Raw genomic sequence first — 12,972 nt, 5'->3', positions numbered from 1 at the left:
CAAGAAATTAGTACAAATAAAAATCCATGTGACCATTTTGAGGGAAAATGACCGAAGTAGCTTACATATCATATTCATGTAGTATATTGACGGCTAAAAAATAAGGGGCGTGGCACCTCCTATATAAATGAAATGCAAAAGTTAACTTTAGGGGTAGCGAAGCACACTGGGTATATCTAGTAGATAATAAAAAAAAAAAAAAATATTTAAAAATGTAAAAAACTTGATACTTTATTTATATCCATTACTTATACTTTAAAAAATACAAAACCATAAATTAAATTTCTTAAACTCTAACCAAAATTTCATACGACTCCACCTTAACCTCACCACCACCATAGGGTAAATATAGACAACCATGTGAAGGATGTATCTTGCCCACACAAACACTACCCTCATGTTCTGCACGACCAATGTATAAAGTTTCACCATCACAAGTATTGCCAGCTGGCACAGCACCCGGTACAATATTACCATTATCACAGTGAGTCCACATAAAACCAGCACCAGCTAAAACTTGGAAATTTTCCACTTTATGCTCTTCACTGTCATAGGCTACATAGGCACCACCCTTGTTGGGTATAACTTTAGCAGGCATAAGATCACCATCTTTAAAGACACGTCCCACATAAATAGGATCACCATCGGCATCACGGCCACCCTCCAAAGCATCTTCGGGCATAGAATCAGCTGTTGCGGCAATCCATTGATCGGGTTGCGTTAACACTTCATATTCCGTTAGTTTAACTTCATCATCGCCATAGGGTATATACAAGCAACCATGAGAGGGATGAACTTTGCCCACTGTCAAACTACCTTCATAATGACCACGGCCAGCATATAAAAAGTCACCATCAGCAGCACGTCCTACTTTAACGGCAGCTGTTGGTACATCACCATTAGCAGCAGGAATCCATTGATAACGTAAACCACTCAAGACCTCATAAGTGTCAACTTCTACTTCTTGGCCACCAAAAGACACGTAAGCTTTACCTTTATTGGGTATAACTTTAGCGGGTAAAAGATCGCCTGAGTACTCAGCACGACCTATATAAATGGTATCACCATCTGAATCATGGCCAGCTACTACAGCCAAAGAGGGTACAGCTCCATTAGCACAACTAACCCACTGGTGTTCTATCAATTAAACGTAAATTTTATTAATTATTTGTACTATTAATTAATACTAAAATATATTTACCCATATTTTTTTTAATATTTTAAAATATTGCAAAAGGTATTGTTTACCTCACTTATGAAATACTTTTAATAGACTAAATACTTTGAGTCATTTTGTTAATGTTGACAACCTTTAGCTTATTTGTCTACCTGTCCGATATCAGTAGAAACCGAAAGCAATGGAATATACTATAAAAACAACAATACTTATCTCATTGTGTAAGTATATTTTTGTCCAAACACAACTGTTTTTAGTTGTTTCAAATGGAACTGATAACCGATAACCGCTTATTTTCCATACAGTATATTAACGAGTCAATAAAATATATAGATAACACAACAATTTCTTAGAAAAAGTACAAATATTTTGAAGTTTGTTTGGAATACTATTGCATTATTTAGTTAAACAATTATCTTGTTTGTTTCTAACGTGTTTAGTATATAGAGAGAAAGTTGTTTAAAAGAATGATGTACATAGTTACTTCTAAGAAGAACGGGGGAGAAACAAAATTTCCGAGAAAAAATGACTTTTTATGGGATTTAAAAATGATCACAGAAATCGCTTGTTTTGTCAATAACTCTTATTTAAGCCAACAATTTTATAGTCTTCGAGAAAAACTAACCTAAATGTTTTGATAAAAAATAAAAGACCACATCTCTTATAGTCTTTTCGAGAAAAATGGACTTTTATGTTTTCACTCAAAAAATCCGAATTCCGATGAAAATATAAGTGATGCCAGATTTCATTTATTTTGGCTCTAACTCTTATAGTTTTCGAGAAAAATGGACTTTTATGTTTTCACTCAAAAATCCGAATTCCGATGAAAATATAAGTGATCACAGATTTCACTTGTTTTGGCTCTATCTCTTATAGTTTTCGAGAAAAAAATGACTTTGATGTTTTCATTCCAAAAACTCAAATTTTTATGAAAATATCTCTTATAGTTTTCGAGAAAAATGGACTTTTATGTTTTCGAGAGAAATGGACTTTTATGCTTTCACTTAAAAAATCCGAATTCTGATGAAAATAAAAGTCAGCACAGATTTCACATGTTTTGTCTCTATCTCATATAGTTTTCAAGAAAAATGGACTTTTATATTTTCATTAAAAAAGTCTGAATTTTTATGAAAATATAAGTGATCACAGATTTCACTTGTTTTGGCTCAAACTCTTATAGTTTTCGAGAAAAATGGACTTTTATGTTTTCACTCAAAAAATCCGAATTCTGATGAAAATATAAGTGATCACAGATTTCACTTGTTTTGGCTCTATCTCTTATAGTTTTCGAGAAAAATAAACATTTATGTTTTCACTCAAAAAATCCGAATTCAGAAGAAAATATAAGTGATCACAGATTTCACTTGTTTTGGCTCTATCTCTTATAGTTTTCGAGAAAAATGGACTTTTATGTTTTCACTCAAAAAATCCGAATTTTTATAAAAATATAAGTGATCACAGATTTCCCTTGTTTTGACTCTATCTCTTATAGTTTTCGAGAAAAATGGACTTTCATGTTTTTACTCAAAAAATCCGAATTTTTATAAAAATATAAGTGATCACAGATTTCACTTGTTTTGGCTCTATCCCTTATAGTTTTCGAGAAAAATGGACTTTTATGTTTTCACTCAAAAAATCCGAATTTTTATGAAAATATAAGTGATCACAGATTTCACTTGTATTGGCTCTATCTCTTATAGTTTTCGAGAAAATGGACTTTTATGTTTTCACTCAAAAAATCCGAATTTTTATAAAAATATAAGTGATCACAGATTTCACTTGTTTAGGCTCTATCCCTTATAGTTTTCGAGAAAATTGGACTTTTATGTTTTCACTCAAAAATCCGAATTCTGATGAAAATATAAGTGATCACAGATTTCACTTGTTTTGGCACTATCTCTTATAGTTTTCGAGAAAAATGGACTTTTATGTTTTCACTCAAAAAAATCCGAATTCTGATTAAAATATAAGTAATCACAGATTTCACATATTTTGGCTCTATCTCTTATAGTTTTCAAGAAAAATGGAGTTTTATGTTTTCACTCAAAAAATCCGAATTTTTATAAAAATATAAGTGATCACAGATTTCACTTGTTTTTACTCTATCCCTTACAGTTTTCGAGAAAAATGGACTTTTATGTTTTCACTCAAAAATTCCGAATTTTTATAAAAATATAAGTGATCACAGATTTCACTTGTTTTCGCTCTATCTCTTATAGTTTTCGAGAAAAATGGACTTTTATGTTTTCACTCAAAAAAACCAAATTTTTATGAAAATATAAGTGATCACAGATTTCACTTGTTTTGGCTCTATCTCTTATAGTTTTCGAGAAAATGGACTTTTATGTTTTCACTCAAAAAATCAAAATTCTGATAAAAATATAAGTGATCACAGATTTCACTTGTTTTGGCTCTATCTCTTATAGTTTTCGAGAAAAATGGACTTTTATGTTTTCACTCAAAAAAATCCGAATTCTGATGAAAATATAAGTGATCACAGATTTCACATATTTTGGCTCTATCTCTTATAGTTTTCAAGAAAAATGGAGTTTTATGTTTTCACTCAAAAAATCCGATTTTTTATAAAAATATAAGTGATCACAGATTTCACATGCTTTGGCTCTATCTCTTATAGTTTTCGAGAAAAATGGAGTTTTATGTTTTCACTCAAAAAATCCGAATTTTTATGAAAATAAAAGTAATCACAGATTTAACATGTTTTGGCTCTATTTCTTATAGTTTTCGAGAAAAATGGAGTTTTATGTTTTCACTCAAAAAATCCGAATTTTTATGAAAATAAAAGTGATCACAGATTTAACATGTTTTGGCTCTATCTCTTATAGTTTTCGATCTCTTATATGTTTTCACTCAAAAAATCCGATTTTTTATAAAAATATAAGTGATCACAGATTTCACATGCTTTGGCTCTATCTCTTATAGTTTTCGAGAAAAATGGAGTGATCACAGATTTAACATGTTTTGGCTCTATCTCTTATAGTTTTCGAGAAAAATGGATTTTATGTTTTCACTCAAAAAAACCGAATTTTTATGAAAATGTATGTGATCACAGATTTCGCTTGTTTTGGCTCTATCTCTTATAGTTTTCGAGAAAAATTGACTTTTCTGTTTTCACTCTATAATCCGAATTCTGATGAAAATATATGTGATCACAGATTTCACTTGTTTTGGCTCTATCTCTTATAGTTTTCGAGAAAAATGGAGTTTTATGTTTTCACTCAAAGAATCCGAATTTTTATGAAAACAAAAGTGATCACATATTTAACATGTTTTGGCTCTATCTCTTATAGTTTTCGAGAAAAATGGACTTTTATATTTTCACTCAAAAAATCCGAATTTTTATGAAAATATAAGTGATCACAGATTTCACTTGTTTTGGCTCTATCTCTTATAGTTTCCGAGAAAAATGGACTTTTATGTTTTCACTCAAAAAAACCGAATTTTTATGAAAATATAAGTGATCACAGATTTCACTTGTTTTGGCTCTATCTCTTATAGTTTTCGAGAAAAATGGACTTTTATGTTTTCACTCAAAAAATCCGAATTTTTATGAAAATATAAGTGATCACAGATTTCACTTGTTTTGGCTCTATCTCTTATAGTTTTCGAGAAAATGGACTTTTATGTTTTCTCTCAAAAAAATAGAATTTTGATGAAAATAAAAGTGATCACAGATTTCACATGTTTTAGCTCTATCTCTTATAGTTTTCGAGAAAAATGGACTTTTATGTTTTCACTCAAAAAATCCGAATTTTTATAAAAATATATTCTGATGAAAATATAAGTAATCACAGATTTCACATGTTTTCACTCAAAAAATCCGAATTTTTATAAAAATATAAGTGATCACAGATTTCACATATTTTGGCTCTATCTCTTATAGTTTTCGAGAAAAATGGACTTTTATGTTTTCACTCAAAAAATCAAAATTCTGATGAAAATATAACTGATCACAGATTTCACTTGTTTTGGCTCTATCTCTTATAGTTTTCGAGAAAAATGGACTTTTATGATTTCACTCAAAAAAATCCGAATTCTGATGAAAATATAAGTGATCGCAGATTTCACTTGTTTTGGCTCTATCCCTTATAGTTTTCGAGAAAATTGGACTTTTATGTTTTCACTCAAAAAAATCCGAATTCTGATGAAAATATAAGTGATCACAGATTTCACTTGTTTTGGCTCTATCCCTTACAGTTTTCGAGAAAATTGGACTTTTATGTTTTCACTCAAAAAATCAAAATTCTGATGAAAATATAAGTGATCACAGATTTCACTTGTTTTGGCTCTATCTCTTATAGTTTTCGAGAAAAATGGACTTTTATGTTTTCACTCAAAAAAATCCGAATTCTGATGAAAATATAAGTGATCGCAGATTTCACATATTTTGGCTCTATCTCTTATAGTTTTCAAGAAAAATGAAGTTTTATGTTTTCACTTAAAAAATCCGATTTTTTATAAAAATATAAGTGATCACAGATTTCACACGCTTTGGCTCTATCTCTTATAGTTTTCGAGAAAATGGAGTTTTATGTTTTCACTCAAAAAATCCGAATTTTTATAAAAATAAAAGTTATCACAGATTTAACATGTTTTGGCTCTATCTCTTATAGTTTCCGAGAAAAATGGACTTTTATGTTTTCACTCAAAAAAACCGAATTTTTATGAAAATATAAGTGATCACAGATTTCAAAAAACTAGAATTTTGATGAAAATAAAAGTGATCACAGATTTCACTTGTTTTGGCTCTATCTCTTATAGTTTTCGAGAAAAATGGACTTTTATGTTTTCACTCAAAAAATCCGAATTTTTATGAAAATATAAGTGATCACAGATTTCACTTGTTTTGGCTCTATTCCTTATAGTTTTCGAGAAAAATGGACTTTTATGTTTTCACTCAAAAAATCCGAATTTTAATGAAAAAATAAGTGATCACAGATTTCACTTGTTTTGGCTCTATCTCTTATAGTTTTCGAGAAAATGGACTTTTATGTTTGCACTCAAAAAATCCGAATTTTTATAAAAATATAAGTGATCATAGATTTCACTTGTTTTGGCTCTATCCCTTATAGTTTTCGAGAAAATTGGACTTATATGTTTTCACTCAAAAAACTAGAATTTTGATGAAAATAAAAGTGATCACAGATTTCACATGTTTTAGCTCTATCTCTTATAGTTTTCGAGAAAAATGGACCTTTATGTTTTCACTCAAAAAATCCGAATTTTTATAAAAATATAAGTGATCACAGATTTCCCTTCTTTTGACTCTATCTCTTAAAGTTTTCGAGAAAAATAGACTTTCAGGTTTTCACTCAAAAAATCCGAATTTTTATAAAAATATAAGTGATCACAGATTTCACTTGTTTTGGCTCTATCCCTTATAGTTTTCGAGAAAAATGGACTTTTATGTTTTCACTCAAAAAATCCGAATTTTTATAAAAATATAAGTGATCACAGATTTCACTCGTTTTGGTTCTATCTCTTATAGTTTTCGAGAAAATGGACTTTTATGTTTTCACTAAAAAAATCCGAATTCTTATAAAAATATAAGTGTTCACAGATTTAACTTGTTTTGGCTCTATCCCTTATAGTTTTCGAGAAAATTGGACTTGTATGTTTTCACTCAAAAAATCCGAATTCTGATGAAAATATAAGTGATCACAAATTTCGCTTGTTTTGGCTCTATCTCTTATAGTTTTCGAGAAAAATGGACTTTTATGTTTTCACTCAAAAAATCCGAATTTTTATGAAAATATAAGTGATCACAGATTTCACTTGTTTTGGCTCTATCTCTTATAGTTTTCGAGAAAAATTGACTTTTCTGTTTTCGCTCAATAATCCGAATTCTGATGAAAATATAAGTGATCACAGATTTCACATGTTTTGGCTCTATCTCTTATAGTTTTCGAGAAAAATGGACTTTTGTGTTTTCACTCAAAAAATCCGAATTTTTATAAAAATATAAGTGATCACAGATTTCACTTGTTTTGGCTCTATCTCTTATAGTTTTCGAGAAAATGGACTTTTATGTTTTCTCTCAAAAAACTAGAATTTTGATGAAAATAAAAGTGATCACAGATTTCACATGTTTTAGCTCTATCTCTTATAGTTTTCGAGAAAAATGGACTTTTATGTTTTCACTCAAAAAATCCGAATTTTTATAAAAATATATTCTGATGAAAATATAAGTAATCACAGATTTCACATGTTTTCACTCAAAAAATTCGAATTTTTATAAAAATATAAGTGATTACAGATTTCACATATTTTGGCTCTATCTCTTATAGTTTTCGAGAAAAATGGACTTTTATGTTTTCACTCAAAAAATCAAAATTCTGATGAAAATATAAGTGATCACAGATTTCACTTGTTTTGGCTCTATCTCTTAAAGTTTTCGAGAAAAATGGACTTTTATGATTTCACTCAAAAAATCCGAATTTTTATGAAAATAAAAGTAATCACAGATTTAACATGTTTTGGCTCTATCTCTTATAGTTTTCGAAATGGACTTTTATGTTTTCACTCAAAAAATCCGAATTTTTATGAAAATATAAGTGATCACAGATTTCACTTGTTTTGGCTCTATCTCTTATAGTTTTCGAGAAAAATGGACTTTTATGTTTTCACTCAAAAAATCCGAATTTTAATGAAAAAATAAGTGATCACAGATTTCACTTGTTTTGGCTCTATCCCTTATAGTTTTCGAGAAAAGTGGATTTTTATGTCTTCACTCAAAAAATCCGAATTTTTATGAAAATAAAAGTAATCACAGATTTAACATGTTTTGGCTCTATCTCTTATAGTTTTCGAGAAAAATGGACTTTTATGTTTTCACTCAAAAAATCCGAATTCTGATGAAAATATAAGTGATCACAGATTTCACATGTTTTAGCTCTATCTCTTATAGTTTTCGAGAAAAATGGACTTTTATGTTTTCACTCAAAAAACTAGAATTTTTATGAAAATAAAAGTGATCACAGATTTCACATGTTTTAGCTATATCTCTTATAGTTTTCGAGAAAAATGGACTTTTATGTTTTCACTCAAAAAAATAGAATTTTGATGAAAATAAAAGTGATCACAGATTTCACATGTTTTAGCTCTATCTCTTATAGTTTTCGAGAAAAATGGACTTTTATGTTTTCACTCAATAATCCGAATTCTGATGAAAATATATGTGATCACAGATTTCACTTGTTTTGGCTCTATCTCTTATAGTTTTCGAGAAAAATGCACTTTTATGTTTTCACTCAAAAAACTAGAATTTTGATGAAAATAAAAGTGGTCACAGATTTCACATGTTTTAGCTCTATCTCTTATAGTTTTCGAGAAAAATGGATTTTTATGTTTTCACTAAAAAAATCCGAATTTTTATGAAAATAAAAGTAATCACAGATTTAACATGTTTTGGCTCTATCTCTTATAGTTTTCGAGAAAAATGGACTTTTATGTTTTCACTCAAAAAATCCGATTTTTTTTGAAAATAAAAGTGATCACAGATTTAACATGTTTTGGCTCTATCTCTTATAGTTTTCGAGAAAAGTGGACTTTTATGTTTTCACTCAAAAAATCCGAATTTTGATGAAAATAAAAGTGATCACAGATTTCACATGTTTTGTCTCTATCTCTTATAGTTTTCGAGAAAAATAAACTTTATATTTTCACTCAAAAAATTTGAATTTTTATGAAAATATAAGTGATCACAGATTTCACTTGTTTTGGTTCTATCTCTTATAGTTTTCGAGAAAAATGGACTTTTATGTTTTTACTCAAAAATTCGAATTTTGATGAAAATATAAGTGATCACAGATTTGGCTTGTTTTGGCTCTATCTCTTATAGTTTTCGAGAAAAATGGACTTTTATGTTTTCACTCAAAAATCTTAATTCTGATGAAAATATATGTGATCACAGATTTCTCTTGTTTTGGCTCTATCTCTTATAGTTTTTGAGAAAAATGGAATTTGATGTTTTCATTAAAAAAACTCGAATTGTGACGAGAATAAAAGTGATCACAGATTTTGCTTGTTTTGGCTCTTAGATATTTAGAATTCGCTTAGCTTTTCTCCAAACAGAATTTGATTTTTCTTCTAATTGTCTGTAACTTTGATCCTCTCTAATTCCTTCTGTTCTCTTGAGTTCTTCGCAAGTTCTTTTACAGTCATGGGTTCTTGCTTATATAAATCTAAAGTTTTTTTCAGGTTAAAACTCTTAATAATGGACATATTTTGAAATATTTCTTTAGTATCATTACTATCATATGGGGCATTCATTATACTGTTGAAACAGTACATCACTATGTTTCAAACACTAAACAGCAAAACCATTTCATTTTTTAATTAAATTATCTTATTACAAAAAAAACTTGATTTTTACTCTTATTTCCTCATCAATGGGCTGGACGAACTTTAATTTGTTCATGCTTCAGTACACTTAAAGAAAAACGTAAAACTAAAAGTTTTTCTTCATAGCAGGTAAGCAGCGGCAGCAGACAGCATGTGGTTAAAAGTTTAAAACATTTTAATAAAATTGAAAAGTCAATTTGCATGGCACTTGCAAATTTGCTGAAAATTATATACTTACTTGTTAGAAGTAAAAGAAAGGATGAAAAAAATTGTCACTTAGAAACTTTTCTATTAAGCTTTTAATATTATGTGTAAAATAAGAAAAACTTTAAGATGGTTTGGTTGCCGCAATGAAAATAGAAAATTAATAATTTTATTTAGTGTTCCTGTGAAAGTTATTTGCAATAAATTTGAATGTAATTAAGTTAATAAATAATAAAATTAATAATTTCTAATGAATGAGAATTATTAGTAGTTTTTGTAAAAATAAGGGTCGATATTTAATGGATTTTTTTATAATTTTAAAATTTAATTTTTATTATTATATATAAAGGGATTATTTACAAAATGACTTATTAATTTATTTATGGTATTTGCTTTTGTTCTCATCATTTTATATTCTTATTAGAAAAACACAAAAAGGATTTAAACAAATTTACATGTGTATGTTGTAGTTTTCATATAAAATATGTTTTCTCTCCTCCAGCATATTTTTTAATCGCCATATGTAAATCTTAAATATTTGTAAATATATACATATGTATGATTGTGTATAGAAGTATTTCTATGGGGAGAAAGAAACCACATCTAAAGCAAACCAACATGACCATGATGATGAAGGAGGACAAGGCCAAACTGTAATGGTAACAAAAAAAAAAAAAAAAAACAAATCTAACCAAAGCATATGATTATCCTTAAACACAACTCTAAGGACAATAAAATTGTGCACAAAAAAAAACGTACAAATAAAAATAAATTTTTGCGCAATAAAATAAAAATAAAACAAAGAAACCCGGAAAAAAGAAAACAGAAATTGCTAGAAAGAAACTTTATATAAAACACATACAATACTGCCAGAACAATGGACATTATTCACTAACAGATGCTGGGATTGTAAGCAAACAGCAGTTGTACTAGTACAACTTGCAGCTAAATGAAGACCGACCACCACAAATGACAAACAGTAAATGTAGTGGACAAATGGTGGAATCTTCATTAAACACCACATACACAATGGAAAATTGAACACAAACAACTGCATTCCATAATAAAAATTAATCACACTCCTACATACAAATGAACGAACAAACAAACAAACATACATTCTTTATACAAATAGATAATACAAACAAATAAATGGCGACAGGACATCATGGCGTATAAAACCGCAATGTGTGAAAGTACTTGTCCGTGTTGCTTGGTTGTCTGTAAATACGCCACATTGTTCTTTCTGTTCTTTTTTTTTTGTCAGTTTCTGTTCTTGTTGTTGTGTCTCTGGATTTCTTGTTTTGTAGGTTCTATATCAAGTCAGATTTACTTGGTCACCGTTTGTTTTTCATATGTGTTTGTGTGTGGGTTTGCTGTGTCTTTCAGTTTGTTGCATGGTTATGGGAGAGTTGTTTTGTAATTTATTGAAAAATTTGATAAAAATAAGGATCGGGAGTTATTTGACTGTAGGTTTTAAACTTTGTATGGGATTTTCAGAAAAATCCCCTATAAGTATTAATATTATGATCATCATTATAAATTGGGCATAAATAGGTTTTATATGAACATAAATCCCACCTCCAAATTTTATTAAGATCGGTCCATGTTTGACCATAGTCGCAATATGTTGTTGAAAAAATTCGACTTTGGCCGATACAGCTGTCGCTAAGTTGACAATATTTGCTCGAGTATGACTCGGGTCGTTCTGGAACGAAGATTCGTTGTCGTGTGAGCGCTGATGTTTGTAACAACCAATTTTTGAGTCTATCATGTGTGTTTGACTGTCTGTGCGTCTGCTGAAATGATTTGATATTGCCGCGAACCAAAGAAGTAAGTTATCTGTTAACACGGCTACTTGTAGCCCTTAAGGTAGGGTTTTGAACTTTGTTTTGTCCCAGTTACCAAACCCAAATTCAAAGGATGAGTACGTTTGTTGGTTACCCTAACAGTTACAGAACCCAGAGTAATTCTGTGGGATGTTTTATTCAATGAGTATGTCGGGTGAATGAGAAACGTTTCATGTCGGTACTTAAGAAAAGGGTCAGCAATGGTCACAGATTATATAGATCGAGAGTAAAGATGTGTATGGACCGAGAGAACTATATACGAAAATTCCCAACGGAGTGTAAGATACGCAAAGGGAAAGTACCACCGTAAGTTAAGGCCAACCCGGCAAGTGTTGACGTAAAGTACTTCGACTTATATGTGAACTAAAGCGTTCATCTGAGGTTTTCGGAAAATTAATAAAACCACAATTCCCTAGAAACCAACTTCACAAGCTGCCCTCGCTGCCATGTTTCTGATGATGCTCGTGTTTTTCTTCTATTTGTTAAAGTTGGCATTACAACTACATTACTTTTCGACGTTGGTCAGCTAGTGTGTGTGTCGTTGGTGGTGGCGTTGACAATCATGTTCTTCTGTATTGTACGACGATACAAGGAAATGGTAAAAGAGAAAAAATAAGTAAAAAAAAAAACTTGAATGAAAACATCAGAAATAACATGTAACACGTTAAAGAATGGTGCAAAGGAAAGGATTCCTTATAATTATATTTGTGTTAAAAGTTGATTGTGGTGGCTGAAGTGGTTGTAATGCCAGAGGTGCACATTACATATACATACGTATATATAGAGATTTAGCGTAATCATAGCTATTAGGGTGGTACTTAGATAAAGTTATTTGCAACTAAATATTGTTCACTAAAGTCAATAATGAATGAATTAATATTTATTTTACTCAAGACGTTGAAGTGCACTTTAGAACATTGCGTTAGGAGTAGAAATTGTTTAAATAAGAAATACAACTTTGTTAAAAATATATATTTTTATTATACAAGTTTTTAGTATTATAAGAAATAGGGATGACAATTGAAAATTTTTTCTTCTTTTACTCAATATACACACACATTGCTTAAATATGAAATTACATACATACATATGTATATCTTTAATTCATGTGAGAAGTTGGTCATTTGTTTGGTAAAATAATGAAATTAAATATTATTTTCTTTTTTAATTGTAATTTTTTATCTATATATTCCTCATTATACAGTTACAATGAACATCTCCGATAACTTGTTTTAATTTTTATTGTTTTTTGCTGAATGAATGTCATGACTTCGCTAGTGTTACCAGCTTAATTTTCATTAATAATTATAACAATTTTCGTTGCTATAAAATCCCGCCCCCATTTACTTAATTAAGCATTTGAATTGAAAATGTTAAGCT

At 29.4% G+C, this 12,972-nt stretch overlaps 1 protein-coding gene across 1 annotated transcript; it reads right to left on the bottom strand.

Moving 5' to 3' along the window:
- Nucleotides 1–205: 205 nt before the first annotated feature.
- LOC111678106 lies at nt 206–1,362 on the bottom strand. The gene is made up of 2 exons (XM_023439342.2): nt 1,202–1,362; nt 206–1,137 (listed from the first exon to the last, which is right to left on the bottom strand). The coding sequence occupies exons 1-2, from the start codon at nt 1,203–1,205 to the stop codon at nt 287–289; spliced, it is 855 nt and encodes a 284-aa protein (XP_023295110.2). The 5' UTR covers nt 1,206–1,362; the 3' UTR covers nt 206–286.
- Between the last annotated feature and the right edge of the window lie 11,610 nt (nt 1,363–12,972).

Source organism: Lucilia cuprina, chromosome 3 (assembly GCF_022045245.1).
Source record: "Lucilia cuprina isolate Lc7/37 chromosome 3, ASM2204524v1, whole genome shotgun sequence".
NCBI lineage: Eukaryota > Metazoa > Arthropoda > Insecta > Diptera > Calliphoridae > Lucilia > Lucilia cuprina.
The sequence above is the reverse complement of the archived record's forward strand: the minus strand, read 5'-3'. Positions and strand labels throughout refer to the sequence as shown.